We start from the raw sequence: 21,431 nt of genomic DNA, 5'->3' as shown, positions 1-21,431 counted from the left end.
CTGTGTGCCTGGGCTAGTATTTAATTTTACAGATAAGGAGAGAGAGAGAAGAATATACTGTATGTGCAGGCATGATTTCTGGCTGCATTAAAGGTTATTAGTCAATCAATAATACTCATTGTGTTAAATATTCTCCTATCATCTAGCTTCCTGTCCTTATTTTTTTCTGTTAGATTTCTTTCTTTCATGTCTCAGTAATTATGACTTCACTGATTCTGACCCCATCCAGTTCTCACTGTGAATAAACCTTTGGCATAGTTCCTACTAATGGGGGGGGGGCATATTCTACATTTCAAAGTCCACAAAGACTTTGCAAAAAGTCATGGCATCTAGTTCATATAGAGCCCAACATCAGCAGGATTTTTTTTCTCCGGCATCTCAGCTCTCAGGAGCACACAAGTGACTAGGCAAAGATGAACTTTGAAGCGCTCCTGAGGGAAGTCGGAGGCTTTGGGCAATTCCAGATCTTAATACTCCTTCTGCTCTGCATCCCAAGACTCTTGCTCCCCTTGCATTTCCTGCTGCATAACTTCCTAGCAGCCATCCCTGGACATCACTGTGCCATCCCACATCAGCAACAATTTGCCAATCTTACTAAAGAAGAGGTGCTGATCATCAACATTCCAAGGGATTTTAATGGAGCCTTCAGCTCCTGTGAGATGTTTTCTGAGCCTCAGTTTCATCTACTGCTTAACTCCTCTCTTGAATTGACCAATGTATCTGTCCAGAGCTGCCAGTATGGATGGACCTATGATCAGTCTCAGTTCATTTCCACAATAGTCACTCAGGTAAAACTTCAAATTAGTTTTGATTATCTGAAAACCCATCATAAAAAAGAGAATGAAATATTTAGGGATGAGAGAGAAAATGATTGTTATGTTATTCCTCTCCTCGCTTTTTCCAAGATCTTTGGTTAGGGCAGTTTATGTGGGGAATGTACTGTATGTAGCAGGGACGTGCTGTCAGGGGAGGCAGGGGAGGCAGAGCCTCACCGCTCTCATCATGAAAATTAAAAATAAAAGGGGAAAGGGAAAAGGCGCTGAGGAGCCTTCTGCACACGTGGTCGGGAATGGGAGCGCTCCGTGGTCCCCTTCATGTTGACTCAGGAGTCAGGAAGGAGGGGAATGGGACCACATGTGAAGGAGGCTCCTCTAGCCTCAGCCTCCCTCCTGTGCATGTCCCATTCCCCGCCTTCCTAAGTCAACATGAAGGGGATCGCGGAGCGTGAGCCAGAGCGCGCTCCGCGGTCCCCTTCATGTTGATTTAGGAAGGCAGGGAATGGGATGTGCGCAGGAGGGAGGCTGACGTGGTCCCATTCCCCTCCTTCCTGAGTCAACATGAAGGGGACCGCGGCTCATGCTGATGACGTCACCAGCCTCACCAGCCTTAAACCTCACCGCACGTCACTGGTATGTAGTCTTCTTAGATAATCACCTGTGTAATCATATATTGGAATTTCTCATTTATTTAATTCTTATTTCTAGCTGCAAGGTTGCACTAATCATAGCCATTGCCTCATATCTCTCTGTTAATTTACTTGACTGAAATTGTTAGCTACTTAAAAGCAGGGTCCTGTCTGATTTTTTCTATTCTCCAGAAGATGTTATTCCAATGCTTCTGGTAAATGTAACTGTCATGCATTAGGAATAAACCATGTTCACTCTTGCTCAGTGTCTCATTTCACTAAATTTATTTGTCATCATTCAACCTCAGTTTATGAAAATTCATGCATATGCATATGTGCCTTTTCACCTAATACATATAATTTTTGTATATACTTTCCCTAGCATACATACCATTGCAGTTTGGGTCCTTTTAATAGGCTGGTCATGTCTTTTGGGCAAGCCCTTATGCCCAGGGACTGTTGAATGTGCTATTATGTTCTGTTAGGATACAATATTTTTCCCAGAAAATTTTGAATGCCTGTATGCATTTAAAGTGGGGTGAGGGGATATGCTTCCTTTGTGTTCACTGAAAATGTTTCACCTTTGCCAAACAACTTAATGGCTGTGTTCACATGACACACAAAATCATAAACAAGTCAACAATGTTAACATGAAAACAGCTCTTATGGTTCACTTAATTCATTTATTTTATAGAAAATGTATGTCCCAGTCTTCTAATGCAGGTACATCATTGAAGGTGATTTATGGCAGTGCATTTGGTGAGCCCAGGAAGTTAGGTTAATTCAGTAGACCATATGTCAATTAACTACAGAGGTGGGTTCCTGCCAGTTCTAACCTCTTCTATAGAAGAGGTTCCACAAATCTACAGTGTCGTTTAGAACCGGTTCCAGCTCCCTCCTCCCGCCCGTCCGCCCGTCATCAAGAGGAAGAGAGGAGGAATTCTGGGAGTTGAAGTCCACAAGTCTTAAAGCTGTCAAGTTTGAACACCCCTGGGGTTTTTTTCTAAAGGGTTAGGGGTGCAAGGGTCTTGTAACTTGACAGCTTTAAGACTTGCGTACTTCAAATGCCAGAGTTTCTGAGCCAACCTTTTGGTTGCTAAGCAAGAGCGTTGTTAAGTGAGTTTCACCACATTTTACAAGTTGGCCACACCCACCCAGTCACATGACTGCCAAGCCACTCCCACCCGGTTACATGGCCAGCAAGCCACTCCCACAAAGCAGGCCACATCTACAGAAGAGTTTCTAAAAAATTTTGAAACCCACCACTGATTAACTATGAGCTTAGTTTGTCATGAGAACACAATTTATTCTGAGATCTGACAACAGTTTGGGGGATGAGCATGAAAACCTTTTTGTGTAGTGCATTTGTTCTTCATTTGTGGTAACAATAATTCTTCCATGACATTCTGAGAGAGTAAATTTCATACCTGCTGCTCTTCCCATCCTATTATCTCCACCAGCTAATTCCATTGCGTTTTCTTTTTCCTGTTGATTTGTCAGTCATCCATTCCCACTGAAGCAACAAGAATCTGAAATGGTTTCTATCCCATAATTAGAAAAATGCCAAATTCAGCCCACTAAAGATCCATGGAGAACAGATTGCCAAAGCAATGGAGCATGCAATTTGTCGATGCAGAGCAAAAGTTGATTTAGTCTAGTGTTCTGTTTCTTACAGTGACCAAAGAGATGCTTCAAGGTAGTCAATCAGCACAGTGTATCTACAATAGGTTTCCCCTGCTAGCATCTCTGTACCACCAGCAAGGTGGTTAGCAGACATAACTCACACTCTTTGAGGAATCTGTTCTCCATGGATTCTCTAGCGGGCTGAATTGGTTGCCCATTTCAAATATTATTAACACTTACACTGCCTAGTGGATTTAATGCCTCATTTACTTAACACTTCAATTGAGTCCCTTAAGTGTTAGAGAGTTAATGGTTTATCATTGCATAGTAAACTTCCTTCCTAGAAAATTATCTGATGCATCTCAGAAGCTTTATGGAAAATAAATTCACTCCAATTTAAAATACCTGCACTGGCATCCCTACAAATAGGCTGAATGCCGATTCCTCCCCTCATGCTAAAAATCAAGACATTGGCAAAAAGTTATTTTGAATCTAATAAAGAGTATCATATCATATCATCATATCATATCATCATATCATACTATTATTATTATTGCATCAACAGAATTGTATCACAGCAGCCAGTTGTTTCGCCGGATTTGGCATTGATTACTAGTCGGGCCCCAACCAGGGGCCTAGGACGTTGTAACGTATTTTCGTAATATACGTGCAGTTCCAAGCAGTGCAGCTTTTTGCATTTGACTGATGGTGATTTTGTCAAGTTTTAACTGTTTTAAATGTAATTCCAGTGCTTTTGGAATAGCACCCAGTGTGCCAATTACCACTGCTGGTTTGTACCATAATCGTTGAATTTCAAATTTTAAGTCCTGGTATTATTATTATTATTATTATTATTATTATTATTATTATTATTATTATTATTATTAATTTGGATGAATGTTATGGTGTTTGGATAGTAGTTAAAGAAAGGTCATCACCTTGGTTTAACATGTGGAAGGCAAGTAGGCTCCTTCTGCCTACACTACCAACCACAATTGGATCTAGACTGCTAATTTAATCTCTAATAAAATGTGGTGATTTCTGTAAAAGTGACTTCATATATTCTGTAAGTTGTGACTTTTTGATAATTCCCTGATTTAAAATTATTTAACTGCAGTACCGCTGTACAGGGATCTTCATTGTTCTCCCACTTGTGCAAATATAATGAGGGATTAGTGTTCAAGTGTTCTCAAAGTGAACGCAGGGGTAGCCTAAGCTCTTGGATTCTGAGCCAACTAAGAACACGGTGCCTCCTTCTCATTCTATGCAGAAAAGCCACAGTAGTTGAATATTTAACTAACAGTGAATGTTTCTTCATCACAGACTATGGAGCAGCATCTTCCACAACAACTGAAGGCAACAGTTTACTTTAGGGATGCAGGAAAGCCCAATATATATATGTGACTGGCACCTGCAAGCTCCATTTTTTTTTGCCCAACAACTTCCATTTGCTTTGGTTAATGGTAGGGCCAGCCCTGGTGATATTGGGATTTCATTATGGCATAATAACATCTACCACCAGAATGGTACCTTAGGATCCAATCCAAAGTTGGAATCCATAAATTTAAAATATTTTAAAACTTCTGTAATTATCATGAACATGAAACTTACTGGGCTCCTGAAAAAGGAAATCATGAAATGAATGCCTATTTTCCAGTGGGATCTGGTCTGTGAGCATAAAAGCTTGAACCAAGCGACTGCTACCTTCTTCTTCTTTGGGGTGATGTTTGGTGCTGTGATCTTTGGAGACTTGTCTGACAGGTAATGTGGTTTCATTCTTCCATTATTTTATCTAGATATGTGGGCATTTGAGGATGTTGCAACAGTTCATGTCCAGGCAATAAAAATTGCATCAATGTGAAATCCAACCCTCTGGATCAGGGGTGTCAAACTGGTGGCCTGCAGGCCGGATGCCCACCCCAGGGCAGGCCATGCCCGACCCAGCTCCACGAAGGGGGAAACATTACAAAATGTCACGTGATGGCAACGTGACACCGTGAGTTTGACACCCATGCTCTAGATACTTACACATAATTTTCGAGCGAAAACACAGCTCTTTTGTTCACCGTTTCAATTTTCAGCCCAACTTTAGAACAGCTTTTCAAAACCCCACACTTGCAACCCCATCCTAGATAGATAAAAATCTGATTTACTTTAAAATGATTTACTCTAAAATAAATTAACAATATTATTGCTAAAACCTATAAACAACTGTAGCAAACCTAGGGTGTAAAGCTCTAGGCAACCACTAGATGTCAGCAAAGTATTGGTATTTTCCTAATTCTTTGCCGACCCCTAGTGGTGGTTGTGCTTTGCAGCCTAAGTCTGGCAGTGCTAATATATGAGACCTTTGTCAGGGAAATGATCAGTGGACATTTTTGCAATAGCCAGGAAATAGCTGGATCTTTTTGGAATGTTCCACCAGAGGGAACCTTTTGATGTAAATGTAACTTTCCTCATTCCATCGAACAATGATGTGTGTGTGGGAATAACAGAAACAGTGTTGGAAACAGATGGATTCCAACAGCCAGGGGAAAGCTAAATGAAAACCTAAAGGCAAAAGCTTTCTAGGAAGGCATTCCCCTAAAGATCTAATTGAGGGCGAGGATCTAGGCAACTGGTCTTCATTTACATTCATATTAGAAGATAATTTGGCATCAAGCCAGAACCCAAGAGATCATGAGTTCTAATCCTGCCTTAAGCACAAAGCCACTGGACTGACCTTGGGCTAGTTACTTTCTCTCTAAGCTTTAGGAAGCATGCAAAGGCAAATCGTTTCTGAAATCTTGTCAAGGAAACTGCAGGGAATAGTCCAGCCTGGAGTGGGAGAAGTCGCTGCCACCAACTCGCCACGGGCCAACTCGCTGTGGGACAATTCAACAATTCACTATAATTATTTAAATTAATTAAAACATATTTTAATTTTTGGCTTTCACATTTCATTTTGTCCCTCCTTTTGCATCCTTTCTTTAGTGGTTCTACTCCACCATTTCTTCCATATTAGTGTGACTCTTGTCTCATGGTGAGTAGTTCCTTGGCGAGTTGCTTGTGGCGACTTGTCCTAGACTCGCAAGTCACCAGGCATCAAGACTGACTCAAAGACATCTATATATTCATATTATCCTTTTGTAAGCACCGGACCAAAATATACTCCCCCATAGTAAAAAATGTTATAGTCTTGAATGATTTTTGTATCCACAGAAAGCACATCTGGGTACATCCTGTCTCTTGATATGTGCTTAACATTTTATCCCATACTTTTATGGGGGCAGAAGCATGAAGACTTAGCTTCCAATTTTTCATCTCGGGAACAAGCTCCCATTTGTCCTCAACAATACCTATGAAGGACCAATTACTTAGGTTGCATGAAAAGACTAGCGCAGATGTAATGGCACAGTAAATACAAAATAAGTCAAAAACAAATTAAAATGCTAATACCCTTCCACACGCATTTATTTATTTTCATTTATTCAAATGTAATGCATATATCAGGGGCGGGCCTCAAAAACTTTAGCAAAGGGTTCTCTCCGGTTGCTGGGTGGGTGTGGTCATGGTGGGAGTGGCCTAGTCAGCCTCCTGCACTACAGGGGGGCATTTTTGCCCTCCCCGGGTTCTGGAGGTTTTCCTTGAGCCTCCGGGAGGACGAAAACAGCTTCCCCAGGCTCTGGAGGCCCTCTGGAGGTGGCCTTCTCGAACATCCGATAGGCTCATTTTTTGCCCGACCTGAGCCTCTGCGCGCGCCCTGCACTTACCTGCATCCAAAATGGGCCGCGCGGGGACTCCTGGGAGGGGTGAGGTGGGTGGAGCCCGCCAGGAGTGGGATTTGGGGGTTCTCCGAATTGCACAGTATCTTAGCTAGAGGTTCTCCCAAACCCCTGTGAAGCCCCAGCAGCCCACCCCTGGCATATATTTCCACTTTGGGTACATATTCTACAGGGCCTTAGTAACTGCTCCAAAATAATTTCTGGGTTCCATTTTTGTTCTCGGGCAGGTGAAAACAGACTTGTTGAAAGTACAAGATTTTGCTTTGTCCCCCATGATAAATATTATTATTATACGGAGCTTGTTGTCTAGTGATGATTCTGCTCCTTGAGAAATTCTTTACTTGCCAAGATAAAAAGTGAACTATTAGCCAATTTCTCTGAAAGGGCAATTTGCAACTCTTCTGACCTTTGGTAGGGTTGCAAGTTGCCTCCTTGGTTACAGCAATAATGTTTCTTTCTATGGTGCCTCAGGTTTGGTCGGAAGAGAATGCTCCTGGTGTCCTACTTGGGCACCCTCATCTTTGGGGTATTGAGTTCTGCCTCAGTTTCCTATAGTATGTTTGCAGTGACACGGACTCTGACAGGAATGTCTATCTGTGGACTCTCCATCATTGTGATACCTCTGGGTAAGCCAAAAAGAAGGCCAAGGTGGGACTTTAAAAAGTAGCTTTGGATAAAGAGGAACCCATTGTGCAAAGGAGTTCGTGGATATGAAATATGCACTTTTCTGCATGCTTCTTGTGGAAAGAGGAAAGGATCAAGTGTATTATATGTAGTTATGGATCAGAGGTGTCTGCAGCAGTGGTGGGTTCCTACCAGTTCAGAATGGTCCGGCCAAACTGGTAATGGTTTGGCGGCCTAGGACACTGGAACCGGCAGGCTTGCCACACCCCTGAACCGGTTCTCCAGGCAGTGCCGTAGGCGCTACCATGTTGGTTTTTGCTTCTGTTCATGTAGAGAACAATTTTTATTGAACTGTGCACACAGTGCACCCATGAGCAAACTGGCAGTAGTGACTTCCAGAACCCACCCCTGGTCTGCAGCATATGGTCAAAGGGCAAGATGGCGGATATGATTGCACATAAAAATAAGTGAGCTTTGATAGCAATCCCTTACCATGCCCTGCAGATATATGGTATCCTTACAAACTGAAATCTATGAGTAAAAAACAGTGTGATGCAGTCCTAAGCCAAGCAAATACACAAAAGCTCTGGAGCCTTTAAGTGTGAGTCCCAGTTTTGACTTTTCGCAGTGAAAGGTGATGAGATAACATATGAGAGTTTTCTAAATAGTTGTAAATTCTAAAAAAAAAAAAAAAAAAAAGTGGCGCTCAGCGTGTTTCAAATGTACTCACTGGCCCTAAACATTTGCAATTCTTGATTTAAACCAAATTCTGAAATCAAATTATATGCTGACTGCAAGATAAACCAGCAATGAAAACAACCATCAAGGAAAGAAATGCAAGAGGTTAAAAACAAGCTGATCAAGAAAGCTGCAAATTTGAGAAGGACAAATGACACCTCAGTTCCCAGAGAATCAAAGGCTAAGATGAAGGTCTATAAAGCACATCTTCTGTGCTGCACTATCTAGATCTGTCCTCCTTTTCCAATAAAAGGGAGACCTCTGCGCAGATGGGCCTATTGAGCACTTTTCCTATCTTCTAGGAATGGAATGGGTGGATATAGAACATCGCACCATATCAGCGGTTATAAGCAGTCTCTTCTGGAGTTTTGGAAATATGCTTCTTGCTCTGACTGCCTATTTGGTGCGGGATTGGCACTGGCTGCTTCTCACCATCTCTCTTCCGTGTATAGTGGGCATCATCTCCATGTGGTGGGTAAAAATGTTATTTCTCCAAAACGCCTTTGCAAAATCAGGTTAAACTAGTAAAAGAAAAATTGTTTTGTTTTGACTTCAGGCTAGGTCCTAGAGCAGTACGACCAAGATTTGGGGTATTTTAATGGCGGTGAAAGGACTCATAGTGCTTTTACGGGTGGGACTTTGGAAATACAAAGTTGAAGGCAGCTAATCAGAAGAAACTTTGTTTCTATGAAAGGGGCAGCATCAGGGACGTGCTCAAAAAGTCAAGATTGAAGCAATTGAAGCTCCACTCATTTTTAAGGGTGGATTGTTAAAGGAGCAAGAAACAGGTGTTTTCTCTCTAGAAAAACCTTCCACAGAAAGTCGGAGCAAAGTACACCAAAGGGAGTCACCAACTTTGGCTCATGGCTTGCAATCTGGAAAAGCCCCAAAATTAAAACATTAAGAGAAAGATGTTAATTTGTGCCTAGCATGTTTGCTATAAACTGAAATGGGTGATCTAGCAGCTTGTCTCAAGTGCTAATGACCCAGTGTTTTTGACATTTTTAAATAAAAGATAACACCGTAATGGTTCACTAAGAACACAAAAATAATCTGGTTGAACAAGAATTAGGCATTGCTCATACAAGTAAGAAGAACATTTTCCTTTTGTGAAGCCCTTTAGATGTCTGTGATTGAAATGTTCATATCCCTCCCTTTAATATATCCAAAAATTCAGATATGTTTACATATTTAATGCTTTGGGATCAGCCTCAAATTAAGATTAACATAATCTTGCTTCAAAGTTCAGGTCAGAGATCCCGAAATAAACAACATATTCTTTTCCTCTATTGGAGGTAGAGACCTTTTGAGAGCTGTATGCAACAACATTTCATTTTAATGTCTGCCAATTAATGTACATTCAAAGTGACAATAAAGTTATTCTAAGTCTAAATGTAAGTCTCAGAAACAGACACTAATGCAGTCAGATTCTCTAGCCTAGAGGGACGGACAGGAAGAAGCTTAAATCTGTATTCACTTATTCACTATGGAGTATACTACACTTCTCATTTCTACATAACTTTTTGGGCTTTACAAAAAATAAGGAAACATGCATGTGAAAAAGCCAGGCGCACACAAGATCAAAACTACCTACTAGGCAATCTGCAAACCAGTAAATTCCAAATATTTGGAGGAACAATTAGGTTTTAAGCAATTTGTGAAAGGCTAATAATAATAATAGCATTTTTATTTGGTAGGCATTTGTGTCCAAATGTGGCATAAGATTTTTATTTTCTTCCAACAGCTGTCCTGTGAAGTTGGTTAGGCTGAGAATGAGTGACTGGTTCAATGTCAGCCAGTGAGCTTCCATGGCAAAGGGTGGACTAATGCCCAGGCCCCTCCTGGTTCAACACTTTAACATTACCCTGCGCAGACTAGGAAGTTCTGAGTTTTATAGATCATGGAAAACAACATAATAATAATAATAATATTTATTTCTTAGCCGCACCCTCTCCCGAAGGACTCGGGGCGGCGTACAATGAAACATATGAAATAAATATGTGGACAAAACAAACATATAACAGAGACATAAACCGAGACACACACAAGGAGGAGGTCGGCTGATAAATAAAAACAATTAAAATACAGTATTTAAAAACCCCTAGATTAATTAAATATAATTAAAATACCCAGTTAAAAACCCGTCAGGAGCGATATGGTTAGATCAAAGTTGAGCCAGGCCAGCTGCTTGGAATAGGTGGGTCTTAAGCTTAATACGAAAGGAGCAGAGGTCAGAGGTATTCCTAATATCCGGAGGGAGGTCATTCCACAGGGCTGGGCCCGCCACAGAGAAGGCTCTACTCCTAGGCGCCGCCCCCCGACACTGTCTAGTGGACGGCACCTGGAGGAGGCCCTCTCTGTGCGAGCGGATTGGTCGCAGGGATGTATGGGGCAGAATACGATCCCGCAAGTAACTAGGTCCTGAGCCATGGAGCGCTTTAAAGATTGTTATCAAAACCTTGAAACGCACCCGATAGACCACAGGAAGCCAGTGCAGCTCACGCAGGAACGGTGTCACATGGGAGTACCTAGTACTCCCCATATTCATGTATGGGGACAGTTAGAGAGAAGGCATATCGCTCAGCCCCTATTCCTTGGACTTCATGTTGGTTGAGACTCTCCTGGTAGAATCTGCATAAGACAGGCCAGATTTTGTTGGATCCTGAAGGTACTACTAATTGCCTTAAACTACTAGGGGTTTCACTCTAATTACACACAAAGAATTTTACTCCAAAAAACAGCAATAATCATAATAATTTGTAATGGAGTGGCCTTGAAAGCTAAAGTTTCAACCAAGAGTGGCAGAATGGACGAGTAGTGTACATATTCCATAAAGGATTGTTTTCAATCTCTACCGCATTACTCTTAATGTAGTAGAAGGTAAGTTTCAGCATTAAAAAATCATCACCGTTAATCACCTATCCTTGATCTCTCCTCCTACTTTAAAATAGTATTCCTTGTGAGACAGATCTGAGTAGGATTAAGGGTGAATCCAGCAGTAGAGACCCAGTGTAAACTTGGGCTGCATCAATAGAGTTATAATGTTAACATCACAGGAAGGAATTGTTCCCCTTTGTGCTACACTGCTCAGACTCTACCTGGAATACCATGTCTGGTTTTGGTTATCATAACACAAGAAGAATGCCAAGAAACTGAAAAAAAAATGGAGAGAAAGAGCAATAAAAGTGATAGGCTTGGAAGCTAAATCGAAAGAACAACAGTTAAAGGAATTGGGTATTATTTAGGAAGGAGGTGTAATAACTGTTTTCCAATATTCTCTATCATAGAGAAAAAGGCGTGGATTTATTCTCTCTAGTAACTGAGGGTAGGACAAGAACCAATGAGTAGAAGGTTTACAGAGAGAAATCCAATCTTGAAATCAGGAATTTCCTGATTATAGAAGCTATTGAATAGAAGGACAGCCTGCCTCTTGGATCTATGGATGCTCCATCACTGAAGGTTTTCAAGCAAAGGTTGAGTAATCATTTGACTGGCATGTCCTGATGGTTCCTGCATTGGGCAGGGGATTAAACTAGAAGAACTTCAGTGTCCCTTCCAAACCTATGATTCCATGAAGATCTCTCTCTATCAAGCTCAGGATGTTTCTATTATTTTAAATAAGCCAGAAGAAAGCTATACATATCCACAAATAGCTTGTCCTCACAAACATGATTTTAGAAGCAAGGTTCTTTAGAAAACATATGAAAAGTTTTGTTTAGATGAGCAAGAAAACATCCAGACTGCACATTTTCAGATTTATGGGAAGCTTTGATAAAGTTGCTATGATTAAAACAAGACAATCCATGTAACTGAATACTTTGGTCACCTCCGTACCTGCCTATCGTATTCATGATGAGGATGACAGCCATACAGCTTGAGGAGTTTTAGCTGGATCAGTGTTTTTCAAACATTGCAACTTTAGGATGTGTGGATTTCAACTCCCAGAATTCCCCAACTAGTATGTTGAGCTGCTGGTTACAGGCAGAGATTATGATCATTCCCCCCCATCCTTCCCTTTAATAGGTGGCTCTCAGAATCTGCCAGATGGTTGTTAATTAAAGGAAAGCTGAAAGAAGCTCACAGACATTTAAAAAGATGTGCCAGGATGAACAGAAAGAAAGAATTTGCTGACAAAATAAAGCCTGAGGTATGTCAAGACATCAGAACAGAGATGGTATTCAGCAGGTTCTGACCTGTTCTGGAGAACCGGTAGCAGAAATTTTGAGTAGTTTGGAGAACTGGTAAATACCACCTTTGACTGCACCCACCCCCATCTATTTTCTGCCTCCTGAGTCGCAGCTGATCAGGAGGAAATGGGGATTTGGCAGTAACCTTCCCCTGGAGTGGGGAGGGAATAGAGTTTTAACAGTATCCTTCCCCTGCCACACCCACCAAGCCACGCCCACAGAACCAGCTAGCAAATTTTTTTTTGAATCCCACCACTGAATCAGTACCTAAATGCTCAAGAGAGGAAACTGATTTTCTCTGTTTCCATTGTCCCCCCCCCCTTCAATTCCCCCAATTGCTGTGAAGGTACGATGGACAAATGAGTCACAGGCTCTCAGTTCCTCATTTTTGCAAATGTATTCGGTTTGGTGTCCCCCCCCCCCCACTTTTTCATTCTTCATTCCATTTGGATTTGGCTGTTAGTAATTTTAGATTTCTAAAAAAATTAGGTACAATTTAAAATGTGTAATTTTGTGCATGTTTCTCCAAATGAAAGCTTCGCCCCCACCCCGCAGTTTCACCTAACATGCAGTTTTTCCCAAACAATTTATTTTTATGTTTACGAAAGTTTTAAATCTAATAATGTATGTTGCTTATGGAATGGCAAACTGCACTGCACTATTTAGAGCAGGGGTGTCCAAACCAGGGAACTTTAAGACTTGTGGACTTCAACTCCCAGTCCACAAGTCTTAAAGTTCCCAAGTTTGGACACCCCTGATTTAGAGAGATGTCAATTTCAGGGAATAACCCAGATCTGTTGCAAACTAAACAAATCTTTCTCCCACCCTTACATGAAAATGGCACCATGGAGAGGCAGACTGGGTTTAGGCAGACCTTGGATCTACAAGGCAGAATCAGCTGGACGAAGCATTTTATCTTATATTCAGACCTTTAATTCTCTAATACCGTTGACACTAAGAAAGATGAGGTGCCACTTTGGTTTAGGTATGCTAGGAAAATGAGAACATCAGTGAGCTGTTGTAGAAAAGAGTGTCTGTCTCTCTTCAGCTTATCTTGGGCGTAGAAGTCAACATTTAGCCAGGGGTGGGCTTCAAAATTTCTAGTCGTGGGACTCACAGTGTGGGAGGCGTTTTTGCCCTCCCTGGCTCTGGAGGCTTTCCTCGAGCCTGTGGGAGGGTGAAAATGGCCTCCCCAGGCTCTGAAGGCCCTCTGGAGGCCGGAAATGGGCCCATTTCAGACCCAACTTCTGGTAGGCCCATTTGTTGCCCTCCCATAGCCTCTGTGCACGCCCTGCACTTACCTGCATCCAAAATGGGCCGCGTGGGGACTCCTGGGAGGTGAGGGTGGGTGGGCGGGGCCAGCCAGGAGTGGGATTTGGGGGTTCTCCAAACCACACAGAATCTTAGCTAGAGGTTCTCCCAAACTCCTGTGAATCCCCAGCACTCCACCCCTGCATTTAGCCATCATCAGCTTTTAACAAGGAAAAAGGGGCCACATATCATTATTTCCTTTCTCATTACATATAAATAACCCACATTGCACAGAACCACTTTCCCAAATGGTTAGCTGTCATTTGCCCTTGAGGTGACCTGAGACCAACTTCTTGGCTTCACTCTTGCAATCTCTGAATATCCCTGAAGGAGATAGAATCCCATCCCGCCTTTGGAACTGGCTTCATCCCTCATGCAAGTCTTTGATTTTGATTTTGCATTCTTTGGTGACTCCAAACACTGTGGTTTCTAAACTGTGGATCAGGAGCCCCCAAACCTGGGATGTGGCCCACTACTGGCCAAGGCCTGTTTGAAACTGGGTCGCAGGAAAAATAGGTAAGCACACGTACGTGTGAAGGTCCCCTAGGCAAGCAGCAGGCAAGCACACGCAAATCTCCACTTGTGTGAGCGGAGGGCAATGGCACTTGCACACGAAACTCCACCTGTCCAAGCGGATGGGGCTTGTGCTTGTGCAAAGCTCCATTCATGTGAATGGAGCTTCATGCGCAAGCATCCTCTGCATGCAACCACAAGCACTCTCTACTCAACTGCCCGCCATTTGCACAAATGGAGTGGTACGCAAGTGCATACGTCTGCCACTCACACGGCTCTCTTGTGCCAGGCCACCAAGCTAGAAAGGTTGGGGGCAGTTGCTGTAGTCTGATGGCTGAATGTGTTGATGAATTCAAATAGTTGGGTTTATTCAATAAATCGTGGCCCAGGATGAACCCAATTTACACACGTTTCCCAAAGTAAAGAACTAAAGCACATGAGACCAATGGCAGGAGTGCGCTTTCTCTGTATGGCAGTCAATCGATGTATGTGTGTCCTTCATTTAAAGAGTCCAAATATGGTTTAAAGAGAAAGCACTAGTAGAAAATTGATTGAAGTCCAACCATGAACAACAAACTGAGCAAGCACACAGTTCTACAAAATATTATCTTCCCCATTTGGATGATGTATTATATTCCCAAGCATTTGAAACTACATATATCAAGTAAGTAGATTTACAGCTCTACAAATAATTTTGCAAATGCATTTTAGTGTGTTTTTGTTTTTTGATTATACATTTCTGTTCTTATTTCTTGGTTATTTTATTTCATAAAATACTTATTTCATAAGTGGCTGCTCTAAAACTCAACTTCCCTTTCTCAGAATTTACTCAAGACTGCAGCAGGGATAAGCCAGAAGTCAGATGGGAACTATTCCTACATCAGTCTTTTCCGAACACCAATGCTGAGAAGGATTTCCTTCTGCATGGCAGCTGTGTGGTGAGGCACACTTCCTGAGTTCTCTTGGACATTTTTTGTCCTGATGGGGTCTGATTCCAGGGTATCTTTGTACATCTCTTCATCTCTTTACCCTGCAGGTTTGGAGCATCTTTTTCCTATTATATCATGAGCATGAACATCACTGGTTTTGGCCTGGGAATGTATATGACCCAGTTTGTCTTTGGCCTCATTGAGATTCCTGCCAAGCTCCTTGTTTTTGTTATGGTAAATCGAGTTGGACGAAGGCAAAGCCAAGCCTGGGCCCTCATCCTAAGTGGGTTATCTATGGGAATCAACATTATTGTGCCAACTTGTAAGTAGTTTTAGTTAGTCTCATCTTTCCCTCCCCTCTCCCACATGTTTCTCAAATTCAGCATGAACTTCAAGTCTCAGAATACCCCTGACAACAATTTAAAGTTGCTGAGGTCTCTCACATACCCGGGGACTCGTCACTCCTGCAGGGGTGATTGAATAAATATTAATGAAATTAATTTCCCCAAACAAATTTTTACTCAAGAGAGCAACTATCCCCAGCAAGATGACCTCCAATTCTGGACACAATATCTGAAAGGTACTAGATGCAATTAAGACAAGTAAGAAACCGTGTACAAAGGGAGGGATTTTAGATCATGTTGAAACTGCCTATCAATTTCAAATTTATTGATTTTAAGGGTAGGCAAACTATTGCCTTTTAGATATTTTTAGCTGGATACAGTAAACTCTCTGCATTATTTCATACTGTCACTGAGAGTGGGATAAGCTGAGGGTGGTAATTCCAAAATCTGAAGCTGTAAAGTTGCCTGGCCTGGTGCATCTCAATAAGAAGAGTCTTTCCTGAATTCTGAACAAGAAATATGGAGGAAATCAGGCTTTAAACTGTCTGGAGCAGGGATGTGCGGTCAGGGGAGGCAGGGGAGGCAGAGCCTCACCACTCTCATCATGAAAAGAAAAAAAAGGGAAAAGGGAAAAGGCACATGTGGTCCGATTCCCTGCCTTCCTGAGTCAACATGAAGGGGACTGCGGAGCGCGCTCTGCTGGCTCGCGCTCCGTGGTCCCCTTCATGTTGACTCAGGAAGGCGGCGAATGGGACCACGTGTGCAGGAGGCTGAGGCTGCCTCAGCCTCCTGCACACGTGGTCCCATTCCCCACCTTCCTGATGACGTCACCAGCTTCACCAGCCATAAACCTCACCGCACGTCACTGGTCTGGAGTAATAAAAAAATCAAGACTACACGGCAGAGGCGGGATTCACTTACCTTCCCTACCAATTTGCAAATGTGAGTGCATGTGCCTCATCTGCGCATGCGCACCGCCTTCTGTGCATGTGCAGTGCTCGCACATTATGTCAGGGCGTGTGGGTGGAGCCTCCCGCAGCCACCGCTACCAGTTTGCCCAAATCGGAGAGAACTGGCTGAATGCCACCTCTGCTACGTGGCAGCATCTTCTTCAACTAACATGTTTTATTAAAAGACATAACATAGGGTCTAAACTGGGATGAGGCGGGTGGGGGTAAAGGAGAGAATAGTCAGGGTTTTAAGTTAGCTATTTATTTCTGATTTTATCTTTTTATGTCAGGTCTGTAAACTGCTCACGTAATATTAATATAGCAGGTCAGACAAACCTCTGGAATTTAGTCAAACATTTATTCAATCTGGATGTAAAAAGCAATCTTATTACTTGTATTTGCCTATTTAGCTCAGGTAATTCTCAATCAAATTCAATTAGTATTGATTTTGAAAAAGTGATTTATTTCACATTTACTGACAGCATCCACATCACTCCTTACCTTTAAACTCGGTGTCTTTTGTGGATCATCAGATCAGATGAGAAGGTTTGAGTGACTTTGCTGAAATTTTAAATGAAAACAAAATACTTTTAAAAAGATTTCTTATGCTATAGCTTTAGTGGCAAAATTTATATTTTGCCACACATTATCCATGTGAGGATAGTGACTTTTAAGGTAGGTTTGCAGGATATATTAAAACCTTTCTTAGTTCTTCTCAGTTCACACTGAGCTCAGTTGTGTCCAGATTATTTGGGTGAAAGCTTTCACTTCGCCTCAGCTTTTGAGTCTTGAAAATGCAGCCCACACAACACGGCAACCCTCCCAGCCTCAGGCTCCAAAGGGTTATTGATGTGGTGAAGCAAGCAAATGACCGGTCTATATCTACAACTGCTCACATAGGATGAACATTGTAGCACTATGTGCTACAATGCATTTCTTAAACTTGGCAACTAAGACATGTGGACTTCAACTCCCAGTATTTCTCAGCCAGCAGTTTTAGGAGTTGAAGTCCATACAGTATGTCTTAAAGTTGCCAAGTTCGTTGTAGAATGGAGCTGGGCCCCATTTCTGCCTTCTCAGGCAACAAGTGCTAGGGGCAGTTAAACATTGGTGGTAATGACATAGTATGAACTCGTGCTCTTCCCAAGATGTCAACTGTACCCTGTTTCTCATCCCAGCTCAGGGGACTTTGCGTTCAGTGATTGCCATCATTGGCAAAGGATTTTCTGAAGCTGCCTTCACTATAGTTTTCCTGTATTCTTCAGAACTGTATCCCACCGTTCTTAGGTAAGAAAGAGATGCTTCCGAGATGAATAATTGATTGCATTGTCAAATGATGGATCAAGAATAACTTGGTCTGACTGAAAAGAGCTACTGCTACCCTGTTTCCCTGAAAATAAGACCTCCCCAGATAATAAGCCCACTTGGTCTTCTGAGCGCATGCGCTAAAATAAGCCCTCCCAAAAATAAGCCCTCCTCAAAAATATTGCAGCACAGCAGCAGCCATGAGGTGACCATGCTCGCCGCCTCCTGCACCTCAAAAATAATAAGACCTCCCCGAAAATAAAGCCAAGTGCTTATTTCAGAGGTCAAAAGAAAATAAGACCCTGTCTTATTTTCAGGGAAACACGGTATTTCCTACAATCCTAGATCCTGGTGTGTGCATCCCCTCCCTTCAATACTTTTTTTAAAAATAGCTTTTCCACATTTAAGATCATGCAAGGCCATTTGGGGCCTTAAACTGCAGGGCTGAATAATCACCTATCAATTAAAAAATACATTTCTTTCAGAACTATTATTTTTAATTGAAACAGAAATCACTTAATGTTTGAATTCAATTGTTTTTACTTAATGGTGGCTTAAAAATGCTTCAATGAGCAACTGTGTAGGCCTTTGGATTGAGTACATTATCAAATCTCTTAATATCAGGATGTGTTTACGTTCTGCTCATTAGCTTGCTCCTCTTATAATGTGTACTGTGTTCTTAATAGATAAAAAGAAGGATGCAGATGTGGACTTAAAGCCGGCCTATCATGTGTGTCCCTTGAATTCAGCTTTCAACCTCTTTTTGATTGCTCTCTGCCTTTGCTTCTAGACAGAGTGGACAAGGATACTGCTCCTTCATGGCCCGTCTAGGGGCATGTGTGGCTCCGCTTGTCTTCCTGTTGGATAGCATATGGAAGCCTCTGCCCCAAACGGCCTCTTTTGCCATGGCAGTGCTGTGTGGTTCAGCAGCCTTCTTTCTCCCGGAGACCCGAGGCGTCCACCTGCCAGAAACGATAGATGACATTGAAAAACAAAGGTGTGAATGGGATTCCCCAAGAATTAGGAGACTGTATGGCTTGCTAAAACTTTCACATTTTTAAAGCAGAGCTTAGTTTTTTCCCATCAGTTTATGGATTGTTCTTTTTTAAAAAAGCTTATTTGAAGAGTCAGAAGCATATTTACATAAAATGTGTTTTATGCACAGAAACAGAGGTGGGTTCCTACCGGTTTGGATCGGTTTGGACAAGTAGGTAGTAACTCGGCCGGACATACACCCGAATTGGTTCTATTGATGCTGCATACACTCTTATTGGTGGAAAAACAAAAGCTATTCACAGCCAGAATGGTCCATTTCTAAAAATAGGGGTTTTCCTAACATTTTGGAAAACTGTCTGTGGTTACGGGTTAAGGAAGTTAAAGTCTATTAAACTTAAACATAAAGGTTAGCATTGGAGATGGTAGGAATCAGATATTTTAGTGAAGTTCTAAATTTAGATTACTTTCCATTTGTTCATCTAAGACCGTGATGGCGAACCTATGGCATGTGTGCCACAAGTGGCATGCGGAGCCATTTGTCAGGGCACGCGAGGCCTGCCCTGTCAGCTGACCAGCGCGCATGCGCACGCTGGCCAGCTGAGTTCACCTTTTTAAAAGCTATTTTTCACCTTCCCCAGGCTCCAGAGGCTTTATAGGAGCCTGGGGAGGGCGAAAACAGCCTCCCCCCCCCGGAGGCTTCAGGGACCGTCCCTGATGCCTTCGGAGAGCTTAAAACGACCCTCCAAGCAACCCGGAAGTCACTTCCGGTTTGCTCGGAGGGTAGTTTTAAGAGTTCCGAAGGCTTCAGGGAAGCCTCCGGACGGTCCCTGAAGCCTCCGGAGGGCCTCCGGGGGGTCGGGGGAGGCTCTTTTCGCCCTCCCCAGGCTCCTATAAAGCCCCTGGAGCCTGGGGAGGGCAGAAAAAGTGTAAAAATGGGGGGGGTCGCGCGTTTTGCGCGCATGCGCACTGGGGGGGTCACACGTTGCATTATGGGTGCGGCATGCCCACACTCGACCCCCCCTGCGCTCCCCCCACTTGTGGCACGCGAGCCAAAAAAGGTTCGCCATCACTGATCTAAGAGGACCTAATATTACTAATCCTAATAAATATTACCATCAGAAAGAAGATCCTGAGCATTATTTACTGGCAACCAATTGCAAAGTTTTGTAGTAGTTTACTGGACTAAACCATATAACAATATGAGTAGTTCCCGATAAAGTATAAGAATGTGTTTGGGTGTCTATATAGATGCCTATAATGCACCATCTGGCTGTAGGGTCAGAGGTATCTGAAACACACCAACTTATTTCTTTTGGGATACTCCTTATGGCAGGGGTGTCCAAACTTGGCAACTTTAAGACTTGTGGACTTCAACTCCCAGAATTCCCCAGCCAGCCATGCTGGCTGGGGAATTCTGGGAGTTGAAGTCCACAAGTCTTAAAGTTGCCAAGTTTGGACACCCCTGCCTTATGGGATAAACTTTCTGGAACTCTGCCTTTGCTTTTTTCCTACAATCAATTTTTTTCAAACAGCATCAATCTTCCCCCTTCCCTTCTTTAATTATAGTTCAAAGGGGAAGAAACATCTGCATGGAGATGGACCTGAAGTTGCACCTCTCCAATTATCGCACAATTGACCTGCTGAGTGGTTAGGTAAGTGAAGCTGCAAAAAGAGGCAAAGTGGCAACATTAGTTTGAAGGTCCTAATTTTTACACTCCAATAAGCTGAATAATTGAGCTTTTTTTTTGTATGATTCCTTAGCAGGCAAGCAAAGGTTTGCTGAAGTGATGCAATCCAAATAATTTAACAACCGGTTCACCCAGGGTCAGGTTGGCTGTCGTGGGAGGCATGGTCCATCCCTGTCCTCCAGCTCCGCTGCACATGTGGGATGAGCCTCCCATGAAATTGGTTGTTAATACAATACAATACAATACAATACAATACAATACAATACAATACAGTAGTAGAGTTGGAAGGGACCTTGGAGGTCTTCTAGTCCAACCCCCTGCCTAGGCAGGAAACCCTATACCGTTTCAGACAAATAGCTATCCAACATCTTCTTAAAGACTTCCAGTGTTGGGGCATTCATAACTCCTGGAGGCAAGCTGTTCCACTGATTAATTGTTCTAACTTTCAGAAAATTTCTCCTCAGTTCTAAGTTGCTTCTCTCCTTGATTAGTTTCCACCCATTGCTTCTTGTTCTACCCTCAGGTGCCTTGGAGAATAGTTTGACTCCCTCTTCTTTGTGGCAACCCCTGAGATATTGGAACAATGCTATCATGTCTCCCCTAGTCCTTCTTTCTATTAAACTAGACATACCCAGTTCCTGCAACCGTTCTTCATATGTTTTAGTCTCCAGTCCCCTAATCATCTTTGTTGCTCTTCTCTGCACTCTTTCTAGAGTCTCCACATCTTTTCTACATCGTGGCGACCAGAACTGAATGCAGTATTCCAAGTGTGGCCTTACCAAGGCATTATAAAGTGGTATTAACACTTCACGTGATCTTGATTCTATCCCTCTGTTGATGCAGCCTAGGACTGTGTTGGCTTTTTTGGCAGCTGCTACATACTGCTGGCTCATATTTAGATGGTTGTCCACTAGGACTCCAAGATCCCTTTCACAGTTACTACTACACAGTTAAATTCCCCCCCAATCAAGTGGATCCTGGGCGCTGTGCTACAATGGAGAAATGGGCAACGGAGTGGCTGGCACAAGGGAAGGAGGAGGGAAAGTGTCCTTCT

General features: G+C 42.6%; 1 protein-coding gene across 1 annotated transcript; it reads left to right on the top strand.

Annotated features, from left to right (window-relative positions):
* Nucleotides 1–413: 413 nt before the first annotated feature.
* SLC22A7 (solute carrier family 22 member 7) lies at nucleotides 414–20,325 on the top strand (the record flags this gene model as incomplete). Its single annotated transcript, XM_081940052.1, has 10 exons — nucleotides 414–788; nucleotides 4,686–4,789; nucleotides 7,264–7,418; nucleotides 8,457–8,625; nucleotides 12,178–12,301; nucleotides 14,988–15,103; nucleotides 15,202–15,416; nucleotides 17,567–17,675; nucleotides 18,484–18,690; nucleotides 20,256–20,325. The coding sequence occupies 10 exons, from the start codon at nucleotides 414–416 to the stop codon at nucleotides 20,323–20,325; spliced, it is 1,644 nt and encodes a 547-aa protein (XP_081796178.1).
* Between the last annotated feature and the right edge of the window lie 1,106 nt (nucleotides 20,326–21,431).

This window comes from Natrix helvetica, assembly GCF_964273705.1.
Source record: "Natrix helvetica genome assembly, chromosome: 2".
In the NCBI taxonomy this organism is placed as follows: domain Eukaryota; kingdom Metazoa; phylum Chordata; class Lepidosauria; order Squamata; family Natricidae; genus Natrix; species Natrix helvetica.
This window is presented reverse-complemented; position numbering and strand designations above follow the sequence as displayed.